We start from the raw sequence: 25,446 nt of genomic DNA on the forward strand, positions 1-25,446 counted from the left end.
CGCTTGGAGAAAGTAGTCAACCTACACATCTAGTTTTTCGATTAGGGGGTCGCAAAGTACCTCGGCTCAAAATTACTGCTCTACACCAATAAGATAACTTGAAAACCTGCCCGAAATATTTTCTCTCTTCCCGAGTCTTGGCGTTCTTTGAGCGCTGGAATTGCATCATTACATAGGTTGCGGCTATCGCCCGGCTTTTCTTCAGTGGCAGCAATTAACGTATTTGTTAGGCAATTTAAAAAGAAAGCCACACAAGCAAAGCAGAAACAGAAGACATATCTGCTGCGACGAGCAAATCATGCAGTGCTGGGAGTGGTAGGGCACGGCCTCCGCGATCGGCTGCCGGCGGCGTGTCCCATTCGGCGCGTCCTCCAGCAAAAACATGTAATTTGGCTAGCTCCGCGACGCGCCGCGAGGTGGCGGTGTTAGCCGATGGTAGCTGCTGCAGTCAGACACAGGCTTTCGGCTAAATTGCAGCGTGACGGGCGTAGACAGCCGACGGCTGCCGGGGCTCGCGCAGTGTTGTACACGTTCCTCCAAAATAGGAACGAAAGCTCGTTCCTCGTTCCTTGCCAATTTTGAAACGAGTTCCCGTTACAAGTTCCTTTATTGCGAAAGGAACGCGTTCCAGTTCCACTTCAAAAATTGGAACGTGTCGTTACATTAACGTTACAATTAGGTTTTTAAATTAAACTATAGTGTCGGATAATCCTGGGTCGAAATTAAGTGAGACATTTAAAAATCGCATCGAACTACGTATATTATACGAATATTAACACCACCGGCAGCAGATTATCTGGAGATAAAGATAATCAAAAGAAACGCTCCTAGGTGAATTTTTTCAGGGAGCACCGGACAAACTCCAGTCGGCTCGAGGACATGTCGGTGCAGGATATTTCGGTACAGAAATTTCGGTGTACGGACATATCGGTGTACGGGCGTTTCGGTGCACGCACATTTCGGTGTACGGACATTTCGGTGCATGCTCTCTATGTTAGACAGAGCATCCAGTTTAGCGTGAATAGTTGCCAGAGATTCTGTTGTTCCTTTGTTCTCCCGCTTCATTTCTTTGATATCGGCAGCTATTTTGCGCACTTCATTCATTACTTCTTGAAGAGTGGGGCCGGGGTTGGTTTCGATGTCACCAGACAATAGTAATAAATCTTTCAAAAAAAGAACATAACCAGTAACAAGTGAGCACATTTGCCATGGGCACGGCAGCACCACAAGAAAGACATTGCTACTACGAAAACATTTTCCATATTGCTTTCTCACTTGAACACAAAAGACGAAATGGTTGGTGAGCGTCATGTTCCCTGCGGTGCAGCCGTGCCCAATGCCGATGGTCGATGCGTTGCTCCATTTATACATAGCGATCAAATTATACATTATATACATAAACTATAAATTATAAATTATATCCATTTATACATAGCGATCAAAAGGCGACCAAATTATCCGGTGCTTGCCTGTTTGCGACAGCCGTTATATTTTTATTTCCGTTTAACGTGGGTTATGGACAACAATCTGGAGCAGTGAATTTATTTTTTTGATTGATGCCATGTTCGATCTTTGCCAGGTATTTTTAGAAATTCTACATTTGTATATTTTTGTTTAATACCTCTTCCTGGGGACACCTGTTATGCAGCCGATTGAATTCTTTAGCACACGTTTTTTTTTTCATTTATGACAGGTTGTTAATTTATATTTGCTCTTTTTTAGCTAAGACAATTACCCGTGTTTACGATGGTCTACCACCTCTTTTGTATTTTTTTAAATTACACACCCTCAAATTACATAAATCACATGCACACTCTCAATATCCAAAACATAACAAACATTAGCTAGCCCCCCCCAGAATAAAGAAAACCTTATGAAGAGTATTACGTAGGCTGGGCTGCCTTGCTAAAATGAATTCGTGAACACTGGTCTAGGATATTGTCGGGGAGGAAAAACGGGCCTTTTGGGAAACAGACGCAGGTTCTAATGTCCTAAATGCTGATTAAGCGCGTACCGGTTGTGCATACAAATTCCACCCATTGTGTTCGGGACAACCAACCTTCGTTTAATGTTTACAAGCCTACATTTACCGCATTTTAATTCTTTGTTCTAGCGCCCCCCCCCCCCCCCCTCCTCCCACCTCGCGCCTGTACGCTCGAATCTCTACCAGATTTCTTTTTCAGCCATATTATTTTCGGTTTCCCCTGAAAATCCTACTGGCGTGGTGGAGTTCACGGTCTCCGAAGCGTCACCGCAGTGATTTTTTTATTTAGAACATACTGCTAGCCTCTTAGTGGAGGCTTTTGCCTCCACTAAGGCCCCCACTTTGCCTCTACTTTTGCCTCCATCATATGAAGTCACGAAATTACAATATTAAAGCTAAAATGTTCGAAGAATGCCTGGGGCATCCCCTCCCTCAAAATGTCTGGGCCAAGACGTCGTGCACCAAAATGTCCGTGCACTGAAATGTCCACACCGAAACGTCCTGGACCGAAATGTCCGACACCGAAATGTCCGGATCCCGTTTAGCAGTCCGTCCTTTTTGTTTGCTACGTTGTTACCGGGTTGACCGGGACCGGTCTGCTCCTGAGCGCACGGTGATACATTCAGAACAATGACATAGCACACTTCGCGTTTAAAACAGAGAAAAAGCTTTACATTCACCATGGGCGCACGAAACCTTTATAATGTGACACAAAAAGTCACCCAAAAAGCCGCTGAGAACACAATGGCCACTACCGTTTGCTGGCTACGCCCTTCCGCGCGTCGCGGTCATATCGACGGCGCCCCACTCCAGGAATCGCTCTTTCTGCGCCTTCAGTCGCCCCCTTGGGAATCAACTCATCAAGTCGCGCATATCATGGACACCCCAGGTATACATCGCTTCCTCCCATTATAAGGAGCGAAAAAAATGAATAGGCTAGTGTGACGAGAGCGGCAACAGTCGTCTTCAAGTTTTCGAAGTCCAGTCGACGCAATGGTGAAGCACAAGTGACACCCCTCTCTCTCTAATAGGGGGATGATTGCCGGCGGGGCTCAGCTTTCCCCTCGCTTTTCGATCGCTACCGAAGTGCGATCGTTGGTTTGCTAGTTTTAAGTAGAACTGACACCGAATGCAACGAAGGCGAGATTGACTGAGAATCATTAAAACGAAATGCACACGCACCTAATCGACCTCGTTTTTCTGTTGTTTTTTCGCAGAAGTTTTGCTGGGGGGGGGGGGGAAATAGACCGAAAGCAGCAGTGTATTGCACCGTTGGGTGAAGTGAAAGGAAAGCGCTTGGGTAACACTTAAAGTGTTAGGGTTGTTCCCATGAATGTTGAAATAACAAAAAATGGTTGAACAGATCCAAATTAACAACGTTAATTTTTACCATCTGCTACAGAAATTGGGTTTCACGTGGCAATGCTCCGCCAGGGTTTAGCGTTCGTTTCCACGAACGGTGGCGCAAGCACAAGTCTCGAAGGTAAAATCATATCAAGTCACGAAATTACAATATTAAAGCTAAAATGTTCAAAGAATGCCTGGGGCATCCCCTCCCTCAAAATGTCTGGGCCAAGACGTCGTGCAACAAAATGTCCGTGCACTGAAATGTCCACACCGAAACGTCCTGGACCGAAATGTCCGACACCGAAATGTCCGGATCCCGTTTAGCAGTCTGTCCTTTTTGTTGGCTACGTTGTTACCGGGTTTACCGGGACCGGTCTGCTCCTGAGCGCACGGAAGGGCGAGTAGGAAGGGTGCGGAGGCACGGACAGGGCGAAGGCAGGCCCGCGGAACTTATCCCCCTACCGCGACGAATGCCCAAGTGCCCAGCCGAGTCCCGGTCAACCCAGTAACAACGCATACGACAGAACGGACGGACAGCTAAAACTCTCTATTCTTTCCCCGCCAGGGAACAATTCTATCTGCCAGACGCGCATTCTGGCCTCCCCAGACAAACGATGAAGGGTGAAAAGCATTCTCGCGGCTACGCTACCAGCATGAAAGCAAGCACAAGCTGCAGCCTGCTGCGTGGTTATTCTTCTGCCTTTGACCTTCGAGGAAGCACGTACGGCTGAAGGGCGGGCAAACTGACCATCTTATAGGAAGAGAAATGCAGTAGCGCTTTGTGGATTTTTAAGTGCGAATGCACTTCTTAAGCGAGCCTGAATCGTCCGCCGCCGTAGTCCGCACAGCAACAGCTGCGGGTGCGCGCGCTCCTCGTCTTCCTCCTCGTCTTCCCTAGCAACGGGGGGAGATGGGCGCGCGCTACTCTCCTCCTCCTCTCTCCGCTCAGTGACTGCGGGTGTTGGGCGCCTCCTCTCCACTTCGGGCGGGAAAGCTCTCGCTCGCGTAGCGGGCGCTCCGCATTCCGACGCGTGAGGGCGCTCGTGTAGCCCTCGCAGTAACGGCGGGCGCTACTCTCCTCCTCCTCTCTCCGCTCAGTGACTGCGGGTGTTGGGCGCCTCCTCTCCACTCCAAGATCACGATATCCACCGTAATCTCGCAATCAACAACCGTGCATTCGCACTTACACACTCTCCCCCTCGGGGAAGTGCGAGGGAATTTTTGTACTCCAGCCTTGGCATCAAAAACAGCCAAATCCTAGCGATGTAACGACAGGAACGCCGTTCCTGCCGTTCCTTCAAAAACGTAACGAGTTACCGTTACAGTTCCACCGACCCTTAATGGAACGGTGGCGTTCCTCCGTTCCTCCAAAAAGGAACTAGTTCCAGGAACGCCGTTCCTTGTAACGCCGTTCCGTACAACACTGGCTCGCGTTTGCGGATTACCTGGTGCTGATGGCCGAGAGCCAAGGGGACTTGCAGCGATTGCTCTCCATATGCGCTGCCGAAATCGAGGATCTGGGCCTGCGCTTCAGTGCAAGGAAAACCATCGTCGTGCAGTTTGCAGGAGCAACGGAGAATTTGACTCTGACATTGGATGGCCAAACCCTCAGCGTTGGGGCGTCGTACCGTTACCTCGGTGTGTTGTTGTGTAATGAACTGGACATTTTTCAGCAGCATGAGGCCGCCATCCGTCAGTCAGCGCTCCGAGCCCAGGCCATTCTACGCCGCCGCTGTTTGTGGGGCTGCAGCAGGTATGTGATGGTGCGCGACCTGTGGAAGCTGGTCCACGTGCCGGCCCTCACCTTTGGAAACGCAGTGGTTTGCCTCTCAGCGTGCACCCGAGAGTGGTTGGAGTGTCGCCAAAGGGAGGTCGGGCGCACGGCCGTGGGGTGCCATGGGGCGGTGGCCAAGGAAGCTATCCAGGGAGACCTTGGCTGGTCAAGCTTCGAGGCACGCGAGGCGTCAAGCAAACTGGCATACCGGGGTAGGTTGCAATTCATGAGCCGTGAGAGATGGGCCAGGCGTGTATTCGACCACCTGTCGGCCAGTTGCCTCCGCACCAAGTGGACCAAGTGCCTATAGGGACCGGGCGGCCGTTGTATGGCACCACCGTCGTTTCAGCGAACAGCGCCGCCCGTGGCGAACCGCTCGTCAGTGGAATGCCGGTGGCGGTCAGCGCAGCGTAGTTGTGCATGGCTTTCTGTCGTTTTTCGGCGGTGCGGCTTGCAAAGCGTACGTAACCCCACGGGCATTTTTCAGATCGGTAAATCTTGAGCGTGGATGTGACGTTTTAGAGGCATGCCATGTGTGTTATTTACGCCCATACTCAGTACTTACAAATAGCAGACGACGCTCAATGCTCCAAGCTGGAAGTCAAGCTGGAAGTGAAAATTCGTTGCTTCATGCAATTTTTTCACGCCTGCATGCAGTTTCGCGAATCGAGAAGTATATTGCCGCTAAATGCTCCCACAAAGCCGGTGTGTGCAACCGATCTAGGAATGCTGCGGCACTGGCCTTGGGCAGTTGACGAAACGGAGTCGACGTCGTGCACAAGCGACAGACAAAGTTGGGGGGTGTCTTCGAAGATTTACCTCAAAACAGAAATTGTGACGGACGACGCTTCCGTAACTTCATTACCTATACGGCTGAAACGTGTTTAATTTCACAGAAATGCTCTTACTACAGTCATCAGGAATCGTTGATAGAATAAATACCGCATGATAGTAGAACGTTATTGCTTGTCGTGGAGAAGCATTGCTTTACAAGAATTGCAATGGTTGCTGGCTAGTTGGTAAATGGTTTTTCAAAAACGAATTCCTGCGTGGCTGAAGGACGCAAGACAGGAGGGTGCCCGAAACCTGTACTCAGCTTGACAACTGATTGCTGCGGTCGGTTTACAAGCTGCCACCTACGATTGAAAAATCATGCACACCTCTGTCTAACGACGATGATGGTTTATCGCAAAGCTCTATCGTATCGGTTTCCTTGGTTGCCTTCTGGATTTAAACTTTGACTACTTAAGCGTCGAATTTGACCAGCACGCAGTTTGCTCTTTTGATCGCAGCGTCTTTGACTTTGACCATTTCCCATTCGATTTCGCACGAAGAAAGCTTTGTGTTCAACCATCATAATCATTATACGGAGGGCTAGATTATTTTTCTGTCTAATTTTGAACTTCCATGCCCCCTCTCCAAATCTAAACTTTTTCCAGCGTGTCGGAAATGTGTCTGTGGTGGAGGACTCGGGCTCATGCACCCATATTTGAGGCAACTATAATCGCGCATTTTTGGTGTCTTCACCAGGCAGTACACGATTTTTTAGGTACTCTGTAAATAATACTTAAGCATTAAAAAACACCGGCTGACGTTAACACTGCCACATTTTTTAACTATCGGTACCAGCCTTTATTCTACGCAGGTGGTAAAACGGGAAGGGGAGGAGGGATGGTTTGTAGCTTGGGCTTTTGAGTTGGTGAATAACTTTGGCTCTTGATAAAATGACCACCACAAACGTGGGATTTCCACTTCCGCTTTCAGGCTCCCATGCTGTCACAGTGTGGCTCACCAAAACCGAAGGTACAAACCTTACGGTTACAGAAAGTGTAAACTACCGCAACATTTCTACGGCTACACGGTAATCCATCGCGTATGCAGGTGCCTTTCTATTTAAAGGGGCCCTGAAAGGCATTTTGAGCACACTAAATGAACTAGCGCAACCGTTAGATTGGGTCGTCAACGTCCTCTGTGCCAAGTATTACTCTTTTACGCGCAGCGGAAAGCTCACACTTTTGTGGCAAAGTTTGTCGTTTTTTTCTCACCCTTTCCTTCGTGTTTTTGGACGCCGCCATCTTCACATGTCTACATCATCGATTCCCAGATGTTCGTCATGAGCTAGACATCGTGCTATTGGGCGGCTTTTTCACGCACTTCCGGCAAAGAGATGAGTCGTCTGCTCAGCGTCGGCTCGCCGGCTGATCTGCCAGCGGAGTGCCGGAGTGCTTGGGCATTTTACGACAAACGAAACAAGTGTAAAACAAACGCTTAACCGTTTGTATTGAATGCAACACGGCCATAACACGACATGGATATTCTCTTACCTGAGTACGTTCCATAAAGAAAGCGTTCAAGCCCCGTGGCACTTCTTTCGAGCAATCGCAGAGAACGCCCTGAGCCGAATGCCCGGGTTTGACGCATACATTTTATTCAACTTCAAAACAATCCAGAGATGCGTTTTTAACGAACACAACGTCACAACATGCGTTGAAAGTCTGAACCACGATTGACAGAGGATGGGTTGCCTCCTGCCCGTCGTAAATTCGGTACTCACCTCGCGCGCGGTTTGCGGGGACGAACAGCAAGTCACTTAACTCTGGCGCACAAGCCGATGGCTTTTAGCCACGCACACTGCACATACCCCATGCGAGGTTGAGTCGTACGTCGCTCGAGAAAGATAATCCAGACCATGGGAAGAACTATCCACCCGCAGAAGCACAACGTCGCATTTCATCGCGAAACAAAGGCGTCCACAACACACACACCATCGCCTCCTGTAATGCCAAACGCATCTCGCACGCCTGCAGTGCCCACATGTCGCGAGGTGGGGCCCCAAGCTGAACCGGGATCACGGAACCGTAACTGACTTCTGGAGCGGTTTGTGCCTTGTTGCCAAGGCAACCGATGTTTGATATTGTCAAAGAAATGGCGCTCGCTCCAGCGCTAGAAAGCTCAGAGCCGCGGCGGAGAATGTTTTGCCAACGTTGCCGCTCTCCACCACGCGTCGCCCCAAGCTGAACTGGTCACATGATTGAAGCGTTTTGTGCACGGGTTCTGTATCGATTTAAAATGTCTTTTTCACATGCCGCCGGCAGGAATTACCACCGCCGCAAAATAAGACCCGGCACCAGTGGGGCCACATCTGATACGGCGCTTTTTGGATAAACAGTGCGCGGTGCATCAAGCGAACGAGCGCACGACCCTCCCCGTGCGGCTGCGAGTTCGCCGCCGATAAAAAGTCATGTGCCGCCAGCAACGTACACCGCGAAAGGGCAAGGCCAGGCCGCCGCATACATGCGGCCAGATTTTTCGTTCGCCTTTCCAGCCTTGAGCGGAGTGCGTGCGGGATTCATGGTGTCAACAAAGCTTGCCCGTAGCAGACGACAGTCTGAGCAGCACAATAGCGGAAGTACGTCACCGCTGCGGAGCGCAGCATCATGGGAGGCAAGGCTGGCGCGCCGTCAACAGCGGAGAGTAAGTCGAAAGGAGGAGGAAACTCGGAGCGACGATAATGCGCGGTTTTTGATTTACGATTTCTCAGCTAATACTCATCGCTTTAACAAAATTCTTGCGGGAGGAGATTGCAAATACATTGCTTTATTTGGGTGCATGTACATCCATGCATCGGCGGAAGGTATTTCAGGACCCCTTTAAAGCACACGTATCGAGGTATCCCAGCGCTAAGCTGGCGTGGAAACCGTAGTCATTGAAACCGTAGTCATTGAATTCTAATATTGTTAATAGTTTTATTCCTACTCAGATCGCGCGGAGTCAGGCGCAGAGCGCTGCGAAAAGCGCTCGTGTCAATGTAACCCTTCCACAACTTTACAAGCATCCGATAAGTTTGCGTAGCCATTAGTGCATTTAAGAAGAAAATAATACTAATAACAGTAGTTTTATTCGTACTCAGAACGGGTGGAGCCAAGCGCAGATCGCTGCAAAAAGCGCTCATGCCATTGCAGCCGATACCCAACTTTAGACGCGTCCGACAAGTTTACGTAGTCATTACTGCATCTAGGAACCCAACACACCTGTCTAGACTTCGTTTCATCTGACATGGCTGCTCACAACGTCACCAAAACATACAAAGCACCGAAGCAAACACGACAAAAACAACGGGAGGCTGTGTAGTCCAATGCATCGGCTCATTCCACTGACGAGCGGAGCGCCGAGTGGTGGCGCCACCCGTCCAGCTGCCCGGTCCCTATACAACCTCGAAAAGAAGTATGGGTTCTTTCGCACTCCTCTACGCGCGGAGTCTGAGACAGCGTGGAAACGGCAGGCAGGCCTACAGATCAAAGAGGAAGAGGAGGCAGAATGGCGTAGAAGCAGTGCGGACAAATCGACGCTTGCCACGTACTGTGAACACAAGTCTTCCATAGGAGTGGAGCGGATCTACGACAACAGTCCTGGGAGCGCGCTGCTGTTTGAGGCTCGAGCAGGAGCACTGCGCACGCTCGTTTACAGACGTCGCTTTGACGGTGACGACCAAGTGCGGGCAGCGCTGTGCAGAGCCTGCGGTGCCACCGAGGAGACGATGGAGCACATTGTGATGCTGTGTCCGGGTGTCTCTCCACCCCCAGTAGAGGGTGCCACCCTACCAAAGGCACTTGGGTTTCAACCACCACAGCCCACAGACGACGCCACCGACAGTGCCATGTGTACAAGTGCGGACGCTGTAGTAACCACGACGAAGCGCCGCCTAACGCACTGGTGGACAATGGTACGCAGCTGTCCCAGAATATAGGACTCTGTCGTGTGATCGGACTTTTGCTTGTTCGTTTTTTTTTGTTCGCCTTTTTGTTCTTCACTTAGTGTTGTATCTGCTCCCTCTTTTCCTTTTTTTTCTTTGCTCTTTGCGTCCTGTAGTTCTTTGTTCTGCAGTGATGTTTTTGATTTATTGTTTTCTCTTTTTTACTTAGCCCATTGTTCCTTGTTCTTTAGTGCTTTTTTGTTTTCATGTTTGGTCTGGGTGACCCTATTCTGAGGCGCCCGCCCGCTTCAAAGGGAACGACCGTCAAGTATCTATCTATCTATCTATCGGCAGCTTGCACCGACTCTCCTGGCCGGCTTTGTGAGGCCTGAGTTGCTGCGTGTTTTCACGGCCGGAATTCGCGTAACTGTGTTGCAGCTTTATTTTCGTTGAGCTGACAAACCGTACTAGCGGGTCATGAAGTCCGCTTGTCTCAGAAGCTTCGAGGAACAGCACTGAAAAGTTAATCGCGCTGTGATTGCTGCGCTTGATCGGTGCAGGACATTTCCGTGCGGACATTCAGGTGCGCGGATATTTGGGTGCGAAAACTTCTCGGCTACAGAATTATCGGGTGCTTGCTTGTTGGAACAGCAGTTATATTTTTATTTCCGCATAGGGTGGGTTATGGAAAACAATCGAGCGCAGTGGTTGCATTTTTATATTGGCGCCGTGTTTGATTTTGCCAGTTATTTTTAGAAGTTGAACATTTGTATATTTTTGCTTGATACCTCGTCCAAGAAACACCTGCTATGCAGCCTATTGATTATATTCTTACACACATGCCCTTTTTTTAATTTACGAGATTTCAATTTATATTCGCTTTTTGCGGCGTGCAACTAAGCTAACAATTAGCCGCCGTTTACGATGGTGTTATTTCTTCTTTATGCAGTTTTCTCTAAACGAAAGACACACTGTCCTATCTAAAGAAAGCAGCATTACAAGAATTCGGTTGCCCCCCAAAACGCAGAAAATCTTACGAGGAGTTTTATGCAGGTTGTGCGCTGTCCCATTTAAATGATTTTGCAAACACTGTTGTCGCCACCCTTTTTTTTTTTTTTCGTACGGACAAGTATCGCATATTTTCGTGTGGAAGAACGGGCATCTGAAAACAGCTGCAGTGTGTAAATGTCCAAAGCAAACATGAAACCTGTCATCATTGCTTTACACATGGATGGGCTTCGATATCAGTAATCGAAAATTTCAATGTCCTTATTTAGTCTTGGGTCCAAAATAGGGAAAATTGGGCTTGCCTGTCGTCACCGAAATACGTTTAAGAATACAACGAAATCGGGATGCATCTGACTTCAAGTTGTTTAATTGATTTTTGTTGCGATGTGTAGAACAGATTGCCATATCTTTGCGGTATCGCTCAACGTAATACTCTTTAAACGTGTTAATCCTAAAAATGTCACGAGTGCATTGACCCAACAGGCATTAATTCGAAGGCCAGATAAGAGCGCAGCCATCCGTCGTGCGTATGACGCGATCGCGCCCCGTGCTCTACTGACTGCATTGACCATGCAGATTATATAAAGCACGTAAGCCTGGACAAGAAATACCTAAAAAAATAATCACCTTTTAGCGAACCGAACGTTATTTAAGCACCAGAAATTTTCCATTGGTAGTAGGGAATATTGTCTGTGTGTCGAAGGCGTCATGTGGCACGTGTTAAAGAAGTCGCATAGCTGCAATCGTAGGTAAAATAAATTCATTATTATCAGGTTCTATGAGTCGCTTTGCATCTATGCTTTCTTTTTATTGCGATACGAAGCGCGAAAGTTGACAAAACGCCATTTCGAGAAGCGTTGCAGCATACCCGGCTTTCGTTTCAACCATCGGCTCCGCGCGCCGCGGTGCGGCGGAAAACGGCTAAACGGCCTCTTCGGAATTACGCTCTCTCCGGGCGATTGGGACGGCCGGAGCAACGGCGCGCCGCCGGCAGCCGATCGCGGAGGCCGTGGGTAGGGACTCTTAGTTCAGGGACTCATCCGCTATGTGGCGCGCGCCGGCGGACGTCCCGCCTTACGTCACTGCTCGGGAGTCGCGAACACTGCACCCACTTTTACAGCGTGTGTCTGTCAGCTTGCCTCGAAGGCGTAGGAGCGCCGCCTGGGGAAGGCTAGACAAACTGTCAATTATTCTGCATAGTTTCCGAGAAGCGGCGCTGGCTGGTGGACATGAATAGAGTTCCTGTATATCGCGAGCTATATACAGGAACTCTAGACATGAAAGCACGCAGGAAGGCTGTTAAGAAATAAAGATGGGCAGGCAGGGGGCGACAGTAGGAGGAAAGGAAGAGGAGGATCGGGGGGCACTCACTGCCCCTCTAATCGACTCGCTCACCACATCGGAAGCCAGACGCTGGTCTTCTTTCGCTACACATTTTCTGGTGCCGTGAAACCCGGGTAACGAGGCACGAGCGGACCCACGTTTGACGGCGCAGCGGCTCCGAGGCACGCGAGGCTTGGATACCTTCGTACTGCTTTATCCTGGGAGCCTTGCCCTCGACCGCCGCCCCTTTCGGCTCGTGCCCAAGCCCGCCCTTCACCCCTAGTATTCGAAACCCCAGCGTCTTGCTTCATCGACTGGTGCCATGGACGATCCTCGTATTCGCCGAGATGTCCTGCGAGCGACCATCTCCGGGACCATGATAGTCCTCGACGCCTTGCTGCGGAGACAGGCAGCAACGGCCCTTGACAGACAAAATGTCCTCGACTTCATTTTGCATGACCAGGTGAGCCTTCACAAACTCGACGCTCAAGTTCAGGAGAACCTGAAGGATGAAGAATTTGATGCTGACGTTTTGGAAGCGATCGATTACGACGAGCGTATCTGCGCCCTGCGAACGCGCGTACGCTTCTCCGCGAGCCAAGACTCTTCCGCAAGCCCCGTCCCTCAACCTCAGGCGGTCCTGTTTACTACTCGCATCGCAACCTCGACTATTTGCTCAGCTTCCCGAGGAGGCCCGGCGGCCAATGCTTCCGTGTGACGTGCGGCCCGTCCGGGAAACGACTGGTGCGCGGGTAGAAGAACAGGACAGCGAGGACGGAGGCGCTGCGGCCTTTCAGGACGCCAAGCAGGACACCGAGGTGCTCAGTCAGGGAGAGAGGCGCCAGCAACTGCGCAGTCCTGCTGCTTCCGTGACTGCCCTTTCAGAGAAGTCTCAAGGACACTCCAGAGACCTCGGCATCGCTGACGCGGCTATCGTTGCTGAGTCGGCCAAGCGGCCCTGTCATGAATCTAGCTTCGCCGACAAGACTTCTACTTTGGAGACTTCTCAGTGGCCTCAGACGGACGCTGGTGTCACATAAGCAATTCTCACTTCGGAGACGCCAATACAGCTCTTCCACAACCCTCGCATTCACGACTTGACTACCGCTACGGAGACGTCGGACCCGTTCTTCCACGGCCCTAGATTCGATGATGCGACTCTTGTTTTGGAGACCTCCGAGCTTCCATGTTGCGATCCTTACGTCAGCGACGCATCTCTCGTTTCGCAAGCAGTTCAGAAACCCGGCTTCGAGTCGATATTTTCATTGGGTCCAGCAACGAAAACACTATTGGTGCAGAAGGTGAACTCGCTTCTGGGGTTAACGAAGCACCTGCTTCTCCGACGCTCTGTGAGTGCGCTTCGACGCTGGAAGCGAGCTTCGGCCGCGCTAGTCCATGCCCGGTGGGGAGGCATCCTCAACAAAAGCTTCGATGGTGACTACCCCTTCTTCAACAAGAGCATGTAGATAATGGACACGCCTTTCTACAGTGTTTATAGCTCCGAAGAGAGCGAAGTCCCGTGGTTCGCAGAGAAACCTGGTGGGCTTCTGGAACACACCGATTACTTCACGGAACGCCTATCAGACGTGGGCGCAACGACAGTGCCACTACGCTCGCCGCATGATCTCTGTAAATTTGACCGTCCGCATCAGCTGTTCCCATTCGATCCCGGCGGCTACCTTCTGGCCGAAAACCTTGAGCATATTCTCTTTTCCCGGGGGCCCATACGAACACTCGCAGTTGTCAATTTTAGCCCTAAGTAACTTTGACCCAGCAAACCAGCAAGCTCTCGTTGCCCATGACGCTGGCTATGGACTTGTACTGCCTCGTTCGATTGACAACGCTCTCTACAGAGGTCGACGACACCGAGACACCCTGCCAAATGCTCCACGGGATCCCCCAGCCAGCTTACAAGCATCGCTGCGGTGGAATCATGCACCGCTACGGAAGTCGCACAAGTGGTCGTAGTGGGATGCGGACTTTGCCACTACCCCTGCTAGTCCCTAACCAACTTCGCCGCGGCGGGAGTGTGTTAAGAAATAAAGATGGGCACGCAGGGGGCGACAGTAGGAGGAAAGGAAGAGGAGGGTCGGGGGGCGCTCACTTCCTCGCTAATCGACTCGATCACCACATCGTAAGTCAGACGCTGGTCTTCTTTCGCTACAAAGGCTACGGAGCGGGAAAGGGTAGGAGAGAGCAACAGGAGAGTGGCTGCTTGGTCATTTTTTGTTGACGCGTTAGGCAATGTTTATAGAGGTGGCGTTGGTCTAACCCCCCCCCCCCCCCCCCTCCCTCCCAGGTTTCATTCTGGTGAAGCCGATTATCTCAAGGCCGCTCCTTCTCGCCACTGTCGACCACTCTATCGCAACTCCTACTCCCCTCGCCACTACCTCTTTCACAAGTTCCGCTATCGCCTGACACTGTGGTACCGCCGTTGTCAGATGATTGCGGAGAACACAATGAAGCCCAAATGGGCGTAAAAATGACCGAAAGCCGCCGCCGCCATGGCCGCCTCAAATTCCACCTCACATTGTACGTGTGAATTGAAGAATCACTTGCCCGGTTGGAACGCCGGCGTGAGCCCATAATTATTCCTCAACTTGAAAGGCTTTCAGAGCGACTTTGTCGCCGGTGTATTCCACGCCTAACTATGCGCCCATGACCGGTTGCCGGTTTATGCGAGCACGGGCTGCGAAGGGGTGGGTAGAGAAGGGGGGCGTACACCCACAGCTGGGCTCCATGCCGCTACCGATAATGCCCGTTGTGCTGGTTAGAGTTGAAACATGAAAGTCTCAAGGCTCAATGCGTCCTGTCAGCTGTTCTCCGTAATCGAGCGGTTTAGGTCTGGGTGGGCTTTTTACACAAACAGTAGGTGGCTAAGGTTGGGGACGTAAACGTACAGCCACATGTTTGTCCGCTAGAATAAAGCTCGAGACCCAGCTTTAACTTGCTACGGAACGGACGCATGTCGTTCGCTCGGAGGAAGAGCGGGAATTGAAGCGTCGGCCCGAACAGAAGCGCGAATAGGCGCGAAGACAATAGAAAGCCGCTGCCGCCGCTGTTGCGTCCTCTAGTTCCAGCTCGTCGAGTAGCAGCGAATCCCTGCCGAAAGACCGGCAACGTGCCCGCTTAGAACGCCGACGTGGGGCGATATTACTTGTTCAGCTTCAAGACCTTTTAGAGCGACATTTTCGACGGTTTCTTTCACTTCTATCTTTCTTTCTTTCATTCGCCGGTTGCCGGCGTGCACGAGGGGGGAAGGGGGGGGGGGGCTGCACGCGAAGCTGTAAGTTTCAAGCCCTTACCGATGACATGACCGTTGTGCTGGCGGGTGGTTTAAATGTGGTCATCAACCGGCGCAATGGGACTTGTACGGTGTCTTCTCAGTGGTCGAGTGGATTGGGTTGGTTTGTTACACAAACAGTAATATGCCTCCGACACGGGACGGCAACAGACAGCTCCATGTTTGCCCGCGAGACTGAACCTTGGGTCCGCGAGGCTGTGTGCTCCGTTGTTCGTATTTCTTCTATTCCCTCCTGTACGAAATTTCAGCTTACGTTCAAGATCCCTAGTTGGTCAAAATTAACCCAGAGCCCTATACTACGGCGCGCTTCATCGCCTACGTCACGCCGGGTGCGTTAAACGCTATAATCAATAAAAAAAAGGAAACACAGTAAGAAACACTCGGGGTTCAGTCAGTTCCCATGAGATTACGACGAGTAAAACAAAACAAAACAAAAAAAAAAACATGCGAGCGTCTGAAATTACCCCTGCAGTCTTGATCGGCCTTCATCTTATCTGAAAGCATTGGCGCAGCAGCATGAGTAGTGGTCCCTAAAAAAATTCCCCCGCATTTCCCCGAAGGGGAGTATGAGGAAGTGCGAAGCACGGGGTGATGCTATGAGGGGGAGTTTGTTGAAGTTTGGTGGCATTTTGCCCGTTAGTTACATTAACACCCCCTCGTGATCACGTTCGGCTTAACACGCCTCGTTTGTCCCTCTGCGGAAATCTTGGTGAATTAACGTGTATGTTCGAGAGGAGGAGCGCACCGCAGCTGCGAAGTGCCGACCGGAGTGAAGGGAGAGGAGGCGCAGTCACGTGAGAGAATGCAGAACTAGCGGGTTTGTAGTATCACCTGTACACCACGCAGTTATCAAGCCGCTATAACGCCGCTGAGTCGCCAACGCACGCCGCTGACGACGTAGTTTGAATGCATTAAAGATATAACGCGCGTTACTAACACTGATATCAGCGAGTGCGGAAGCTCCCCATTCCTTCTGGTTCGAAGGATTTCTTCTTCCGCTTTCACACAGGGGTTCTACCCACTAAGGCAAGACAGGGGGAGAGGGGCTTCTTTCTTCCTGGAGGGACCAACTGCTTGTTGTGTGGAAGGAGGGAGACGGCAGAGCACGTCTTTTTGGAGTGCAACACGGCGTCGTATTTCTGGGACGAGCTGCAGTGCTCTTTCGACATGTACTGGCAGCTCACCTGGATGAACTTGAGGTTCTTGGAAGCGGCCTCAGAGCACCCGCTCCTCCGTGACTGCGTCCACGTCATAGGTCTCCACTCACTATGGAGGGCGAGAGTCGACGTGGTTGAATGTGCCGAAAACCCGCGGCCGGCGTGGAGGCACTTTGTACAGAAGGCGCAGTGGGCAGTGGCCGCCCTTGACGGGCCCGATTCAGACACTGAGCTTCGCGACTCACTGGCGCGGGGCTCACGAGCCCTCATGGAGTTTAAGGTAGAGCAGCAAAGGAGATGGCACTTGATCTGAGGGCCGGAAGCGGGACAGCACCATGGGCCACTTCCGCCCACTAACGACTTCTACTCCCAACCCCTTGCCCCTACTTCATTACCGTTTACTGTAAACAAATGACACCATCGCCCATTTGTAAGTGTTTCTATTAGGAACCACGCCAGCACTACGTGACTTTGCTGGCACTGCCTACGAATGGTTTCCACTCCTCTGGCGAAACACGCTGAATCTTGTCTTGGCTTGTTCAGTTCCCGAACGCGATTATTTGTCTGTGTGAGCAAAGGATGTTGCACTGTTCTCTGAAACCTCTGTAACCACTTCATCTGGCCTGTATGTATATCTGTAAATAAAGTTACTGTTACAAAAAAAAAAAAAAAAAAGTCGCGTCCGTGGCTTAGTCGGTAGAGCGTCGCGCTGCGGCCGCAAAGTCCTCGGATCGAAACCTGGCGCCGGATGCTGTTTTTTTTTTTATATATAGTGTAGTGGCCTGGCTGGCGCGCCGAGAGAGGGTGTTGCGAGCTGGAGAGTAGTAAAGGGGCTTTAGGAGAGTAGGCGAGGGGGGAGAGGAGGCGCTATGCGAGCGCCCTCACGCGTCGGAAATCCGGCGCCGTTGCTAGGCACGGTAGCTAGCTCCGTTGCTAGGCTGCGGACGGAGGACGGCGGTGGAAGCAGGAGTAGGCCCGACTAAGAAGTGCTTCGCACTTAAAACCTAGCTGCAGTGAGTCAGATGCCGAGGTTGTAGGATATAGTCGGCTTAGGCAAGAGGCTCGTCGACAAAGCTAGCCAACAGAAATGCTTTCGCGAAAGAATATGCCGAACCCTCATTCAGTATTTTTGCATCGTATTATCAGTGAAGATAACGTACACGGTGGTACTTGTTGCGTTCAGCTGAGCAAGTCCGGCAGACAAATGGCAAAGCCGGTTTGTTTTCATCAGGTTCCGATCATTTCGATGCGGGGGCAGTGGCTCAAAAAAATATCCCGAAGATAACTATGGTTCTCACCGCTACCTTTGACCAGGGACGGCTGCCATACGCAACTTTGCCGTTTGTAGGGTCTGTCAGCCACCCAGGCGGAGCTCCTTCAAACGTGGCGCTCCAGTTAAGGTGATAACGCCACAGCCACTGATCAGGATGCCGTCGATTAGAACTCCGTTCGCTTGAAAAAGATTGTTTTCCCGCAAGAATAACAGTGCATCCACGCACAGAATGGCCCTTTTGGTGTTGTACTTCTGCACGTGCATATACGAGCTTCACGTCAAAAATAAATCTCCTCGCGGAAAGCGAAAGTCCACAAAGTTCCCGCATGTTTAAATAAGCGAAAAGGCTCTAAAATAAAGAACGCAGTCGATCAGGCGCTTAAGGTATCAGTGTGGTTTACTTGTGTACGTTAATTTTGCATATTTAAGAAACGGTTCTAAACTTAACCGTGAATTCTCGTTGCTGCCCGGTATTAATGCGTAGCATTCTTTGCCGAGTACCTCCCCAGCCGGGACTGTGTAACGCCCTGCATTTCCTCAAAAATGAACCTATAGCGGAAGTAACACCTGTATCGCTATGATGGCGTAATTGGAGATAACTAGTCACACTAAATTTTGAAAAACTAAAAAACTAAGAAAAGTATTAAAAAATACCGAAAAAAAGCGAAACTTTTAACGTCCTGAATTTCCACAACCATGCAGATTTCGTGAAAGTTTCACCTGTATTCGTTATAATGGTGTAAATGTAGATAATTGGTTGAACAAAATGTTTCAAAAACAAATAACAAAAATATGAAAAAATACGGGAAATGGCAAATCGTATCTGCATTTCCAGAATAATGCAGATTTTGCAGAATTACCACCAATAATCGTTATATTAGCGTAAACGAGATAACTGGTAGAAAGAAATTTTGAAACACTAAAAAACGAGAAAATAAAAAAAAAATACGGAAAATGGTGAAACGTGTAACGCCCTGCATTTCCATAATAATAAGATTTCGCGAAAGTTCCTCTTTTAACGTTATAGTAGCGTAAATGGAGATAATTGGTCGGACAGGATTTCGAAAAACCAAAAAAATTTGGCTGGAAAAAACTGACACTGAAGACAAGTGGCATACTAAAGGTCCATCTGTCTATGCGGTCATTTTCGAAGTTTAAGAAGTTGAATATGTGATGAACTTCGATGCTTCCGAGTTCAACGTTCAGGCTACTGCATCATCCATCTACCTCCTTGCAGGGTGGCGTGCGTTCCGACGGACCCCTCGGAACCGAAGTGCCTAACGGGAAGGAACCGTTTCTCAACGAAGGAGTTGTGTCGGAAAGCCTGCTTTAAGACCTAATGCTGTTCAAGCCACTATCGTTGCCTATACTTATTGTTTCTTATAAAATTGTACGCCCAGTAGCTTCAAATACAACAGGCCCGCAACCATGCATGCTTACTGGCGTCACGTGCGTGCGCCCCCAAAACAGCTTGGAAGCAGTCCCGACTACCATACTGTCAATGCATTCTCACGCTCGGTCAGTGCTGATACCGTATAAACCGGAATATAGGTCGAGTTTTTTTTTCCAAAAAAATCTGCACAAGTCACCCCTCGTCTTATATAGCGGTCATTGGCAGAATGTAAATGGTTGTCTGGCAACAATGTGCAAGCGCAGACCGTCGCCATCGCCGTTCGTGTCGGACTGCTCTCTAGCACTATCAGGCCTTCATTTGATTTCGCTTTTCTCTAGTTTTTCGTTTTTACTCGTTTAATGTGCGTGCGTGCGTACATTTCTGTACGTCTCTGTTCCGAGATGAGTGGCGGCAGTCGACGCCAGTTCACCGCGCCGTTTAAGCTGACGGCGATTGATTCACCGAGCAGAATGGGAATATGGTGGCGCAACGCCAGTTAAGCATTTCGGAGAAAAGTGTGCGGTGCTGGCGGAGCCAGAAAGCTAAGCTGTGCGCGGAAACGCGTGCAACCCCCGAAACCGATCGTTCCGTGGACATCAAGCGGTGCACCCCGAGTTGGAGAACAAAGTGGCGGACTTCGTCCGGGAACTTCGATCACGATCGCTCCGGCGGCCATGCGCGGACGGGCTCCGCGAACTGTACAATGAATGGATAGCCGGCGACAACAAAAAGACCTATACGGGCCGGTTGCGACCGTGTCAAGCTGGGTGTCCTTCTCTGGGCAGTCGGTGCCGGACGACATAGTTACACGAGCGTTCAGGAAGTGCTCCATCAGCAACGCGCCTGATGGCATGGAAGATGACAGTGTGAAGCAGTCATCCTTGGACGACTCTCAGAGCTCGGACGAGTGACTTCGGCAGGCATAGTGAGTGGCAGTGACGGACGGGCGTCGAAAATAAATATAGACATTGTGAGTGCGCTTCTGTGCCGAATTATTTTTTTTGTGAACTTTTCCCACCTCAAGGTAGGGGGTCGACCTATATACCGGGTCGACCTATAATCCGGTTTATACGGTACTTAAGGGTGCATAACGGACATTTTTTTCGACATTTCCGTTAGTGCTGTGAGAAAGTATGCGGTAATGAATGGGGCGATGGAAATTTTAACAAATTGATTAAAGGATTGTGGTGAGCACTACGCCGCAAACCTGAACTTTCGCGCTTTAGCCGATGCGACATTTCTCAAACGAGTCAAGAGGAGTTAGTACATTTGCTTTATTTTGTGTACTCACTTGACGTCGTATCCAGATTACTGTTTATATTTTACAGCTTATGCGGTTCGGCTTGCGCTTCCGTTCCCCTGCCGTATTTAGTTACGTCCGGGGTGATGAACTTATTCGAAATCCGCAGCACCGAGCATTCAACGATTTTTTTTTAGTTTCTTTTAAATCATTACAGTTAGTCTGCAATGACAGCTGCGAGCTTTCACTAGCTGCAGCACCGCTTATCTTAAGTTTGGGCCGAACGACACCTCCCCGTATCACTTATTACTAGAATTGAGTATAGTATACGGGTGTAACAGCTTCGCACTTAGGCTATGTTCCCTGAAATGCAGTATTGGTGTGCACCGTCTAGCAAACAAACTGCCACGCCGAATACAATCGTAAAATTTCTTGAAACTGCTACTGAACCCAACTTGCATAGCAAAGAATAAGCTTCTACTTGACCTTTCGCCATGTTCTCAACTTTTGGCGAAAAGGTAGGGCGTATATTTTACGTATTTTTAGTGTCGTAAGGTAATATGTTCTTATACGTATTTTTAGCGTCGTAAGGTAATGTGTTCTTATCACTACAGGCGTTGTCTGGTATTTTCGCCGTATGTAGTTTTTTTGTGTGCATAGTGAGTGCACTTTCGCATTGCTATGCTCGTAAAAATTGTATTGTATACATTTTGCTGTTTGGGGAACGGTGGAAACAATCATTTATTTCTCGAATATCCTTCATGTTGTTGTCGTTCGAATTAAAACATTTCTGCAGATTTTCGGACCATTAAAGCTTTCAGTTCCCATTCAGCACCACGTTTTTAGGTCCATTTTTAAAGTTCGAAGACAGAGCTGTCTGTGACCTTATAGTCCCCCTGTATGCTATCCTTTTCTGGAACGGCTACTCTAAAGCGGACCTGGCAGGGAGGTAATGTTTCGCGTCGAGCATCATGAAACTTGCGCGAAAAACAAAATCACGCAATGTGCCGCGGAGCGTTGCCACGGGCGATTGAGCGAAGAGCTGAAATGCCGCCACTGTTCTAGCATCACCGCTGCTCGAGATTTGATAGACCGAGCCATTGCCGAAGGTGGTCAATGTCTACCCCCTCAAGATCAACCCTACCCACTGAGTGGCTGGCTACACAGAGGTTCAGCCCATTACAATCAAACTTGCCGCAGCCTCCCAACGACACACTGGCGCCTCTTTAGAGAGGAAGCTACAACTTGGCGGTGGCTCCAGACGAATACCTACCCACATCCCACCCGCCTTCACCCCCCCCCCCCCCCCCAACAACCTTCCCTCTGTGCTTGCTGTCCCCAGCCTGGCATCTTCTTCCATATAATATGGGATTTCCAAAGTACTCCAGACTTGCCCCCACTACCCGAAACCCCCCCTTCGAGCAGTGGAAGGCTTCCCTGGCCACCCCAGACCCGGATACCCAGTTCAAACTGGTGGCCCGAGCACGGACAGCCAGCCGAAGTCAAGGGATCCCGGACTAGTGATGCCTTCCACGGGGCGAGGCCCACACATCAGCCTCAGCTCGATGAATAAAAATATTTATTCTCTCTCTCTCTCTCTCTCTCTCTCTCTCTCTCTCTCTCTCTCTCTCTCTCTCTCTCTCTCTCTCTCTCTCTCTCTCTCTCTCTCTCTCTCTCTCTCTCTCTCTCTCTCTCTCTCTCTCTCTCTCCTTTGTCTACACGACGTCTGACAACATGCGGAATAGGCTTTTCCACGGTAAAACCAGGCTGCACGCTTTGCAGCAAAGCTACCTCTATAGCGAAAGTTTTTTTATCCGTTCTGTTGGTCTTGACTCCGAATAATCGCATTAATTAACCATTTGATAAACACGTGCACAGAGAACAAAACGGTAGGCCGTTACTTAGGGTTTGTTTTACATTTATAGATTGTCCGAAAAATCGCTGCGCGAGTCAAAGACACCTACAGCTGCCACTGAAAATCGCAGCGCACCGGCTTGTGCCCGTATTTTTAGCGCTGTTTCTTGCTCAAAATCGCAGAGCTCATGCAGCTAGGTTTCGTTAAATTGTTTGATGATCATATTCATCATACTCGCCATGATCATCGTGACGATCATCGCACTATTCATGTCCACTGCAGGACGAAGGCTCCGCCCATCGCCTTCCATTTGTTGTGATCCTGATCTATTATTTGCACCAAATTTTCTCCTCACGTCTCTCCATTGGGTTAGTTATCTGGCTTACCTGTTTTGGTGCTGTTTTCTGTTATATTAACCCTGGTGGGCCACCGGTAGTCCCTTCTCCACCATTACGTGATTCGTCCAAACCCACTTCTTCCTCTTAATTTGAGCTAGGGTTTTTTTCCCACACGAGTTTGCTCCTTAATCCAAGACGTTCGTTTCCTATCCCTAAACCTCACTCTCCTCCTGCCTACTTTTATTTAATAACCTGACCGAAGTTTTCCTTCGCGGTATTTTGCAACTCTCCACGTCCCCGCCCCATAAGGGAATTAGCGGAAGTGCGCATTGGTCAAATGCCTTGATTTTTATTAATATAGGCGACCTACTGTTCGCTACTTAAGGGTGCACTTCATCGGATACTAATTCTGCGCCTGATTTCCCTGTCGGTGGTGTGACCCCACCGTGGTGGCTGGGACGTAAAGGTATTGCGCTGCTGAGCATAATTCGCGGGTATGATGTTGGCGAATAACGACAACGCCTCTGTGTTGAGATTTCGGCGCACGTTATAGGTCTCGAGATAGTCTAAATCAGTCCGCAGGCGTCAATGACAGGACTCCGCATAGCCCGGGTACAGCTGCGTCATGTTAAACGCGCTAAAATTGAAGAAGAAATGCCTTCTCATTGGTTGGATGAGCACTGACAACTGTACAACCCTATTGAAAAAGCGCTCACGACGGAATCCATCCCCACGATGGACACTTGTAGGTAATGTGCCATTATGAGGTGTTGTCTACCTGGGGCGCTATTCCAGAATCCCCGGCTGCCGCTCTCGACGAGGAGGTAAAAGTAGCCACTGGCAGGAGCACTCAACCCTCGTGCGAAGCCACATCCTATGATTGCACGTCCACTACAATATTCCACCATGGGGAAGGATCCCATCAATGCTAGTGTTTTGATAGTGAAGAAACCCTCGTGCGAAGTAACCTCCTATGATTGCATGTCCACTACCATAATCCACCACGGGGAAGGACCCCATCAAAGCCAGTGTTTTGATAGTGAAGATTTCCCTGTCGGCGGTGTGACCCACCGTGGTGGCTGGGACGTAAAGGTATTGCGCTGCAGAGCATAATTCGCGGGTATGATGTTGGCGAATAACGACAACGCCTCTGTGTTGAGATTTCGGCGCAAGTTAGAGGTCTCCAGGTAGTCTAAATCAGTCCGCAGGCGTCAATGACAGGAAGATAGTCATATTCATATAACTTGTTATAGTATTTCATTGACCTCTTAAAATATTGCAGACGACGGTCTGAGAGAGTAATATAGATTAATTGAAGTTATATTCATATGCTGAAGCTAAAGAGGGACATGTACAATTCAAAAGGACATTCATTTTTTTAATGAACTTTTATTTAAAGAATAGAAGGGTAAAAATGGAGGAGAGAGAGAGAGAGAGAGAGAGAGAGAGAGAGAGAGAGAGAGAGAGAGAGAGAGAGAGAGAGAGAGAGAGAGAGAGAGAGAGAGAGAGAGAGAGAGAGAGAGAGAGAGAGAGAGAGAGAGAGAGAGAGAGAGAGAGAGAGATCATACACCCCTCCGTCTAAGGACGACGATGGGTGAACGCGATGCTTTCTCGTGACGGATTCTTTGGTTCGATAGTCCCACATTGTGAGTATGTGCTACTCCGGTGGTCGTCATCATCATCATTATCCTTTTCAGCCTACTCAGGTCCACTGCGAGACGAAGGCCTCTCCCATTGACCCCTGACCGCTCCTTCCCTGCGCTCCTCGAGTCCATATACGCAACATTTTTTTTCTAAAATACCGACAGGAACTCTCGGATGCCCACTCCATAGGCCTAACGTTTGGCTTTGGGGTATACGGCGCGAATCGGTAGCTGCTGCTTGGCGTTCGCTCCGAGACTGCCGACATGGTCCACGCACGCTTCATAGTGTGTGGGACGCACGTTCGATTCCGGCCACCGGAAGCGTTTTTTCCTTTCAATTCAACCACGATCATTCATAATCATCGTCAGAAAAAATTGGCTTTCCTGCAGGGCGTATTGGCGTAAAATGGCATCAGTGAGGACAATAAAGCTTCGCTTAAGTTGGAATCATTTGTCCAGGGATCCTGTGGCTGCTTCTCCCAACTGCACCCGCTCTACCAAGTCTTTCTGGACCTTCAGAACGTTCAACAGTCGCATGTCACCTGGTTTTTTAAAAAAAATACGCAATTTCGCTGGAATAAGTAGAAGTAAAACGCTTTACTAAACTGGTTTGCGTAGGTGTAGTCCCTTATTCCAAGAATCTTTGGGATGAACGGGCAGCCTTTACTCTGGACGCCAAATGAGGCAGAGTACAGCGTTGGGAAGAAAACTTACATTCAGCGAGGAATTGATTCAGGTGCACCAACCACGAAATATAGTTCCTGCTTGTAAAATCTTGTGGACCAATGTCACTTCCACAACGACGACGAGGACAATGACGATGATCATTGCCCCCCCCCCCCCGACACATTCACTTGAAAAGCGGCTTAACCAAAAGTCTGTAGACAGTGGGGAATGCATTCACCATGACAGGTTCTGCTTATCCGTACAATACTAAGCTGTATTTTCTAATCCTAGCTTTACGGCCAATTCTCGCGAGGGTATGCGCCTGCGCATCAATCAGCAAAGGCGCGAGCTCGCAGCCGCAGCAGACCTCGTTCGGCTCGAGCCACCTTGCTGATAACCCGTGGGCTTCGCCTCGACTCTGCCGGCACACCGGGGCGCGGAGAGAGCA

General features: G+C 49.8%; 1 protein-coding gene across 2 annotated transcripts in view; it reads left to right on the plus strand.

Moving 5' to 3' along the window:
- LOC144167686 (uncharacterized) overlaps positions 1-25,446 on the plus strand; it is a 47,671-nt gene that overhangs the window by 14,084 nt on the left and 8,141 nt on the right. Inside the window, exon 5 of one of the 2 annotated variants that reach the window (XM_077696871.1) lies at positions 19,101-19,389. The exons of the other annotated variant lie outside the window; for it this stretch is intronic. Within the exon in view, the coding sequence (XP_077552997.1) occupies positions 19,101-19,203 (103 nt within the window). The 3' untranslated portion in view covers positions 19,204-19,389. Of the gene's footprint in view, positions 1-19,100; positions 19,390-25,446 lie in introns of those variants that run through there. 2 annotated transcript variants of the gene reach the window in all.

Source organism: Haemaphysalis longicornis, unplaced genomic scaffold (genome assembly GCF_048455015.1).
Source record: "Haemaphysalis longicornis isolate Haplotype H1 unplaced genomic scaffold, Haemaphysalis longicornis Haplotype H1 scaffold_2, whole genome shotgun sequence".
NCBI classification, from domain to species: Eukaryota; Metazoa; Arthropoda; class Arachnida; order Ixodida; family Ixodidae; genus Haemaphysalis; species Haemaphysalis longicornis.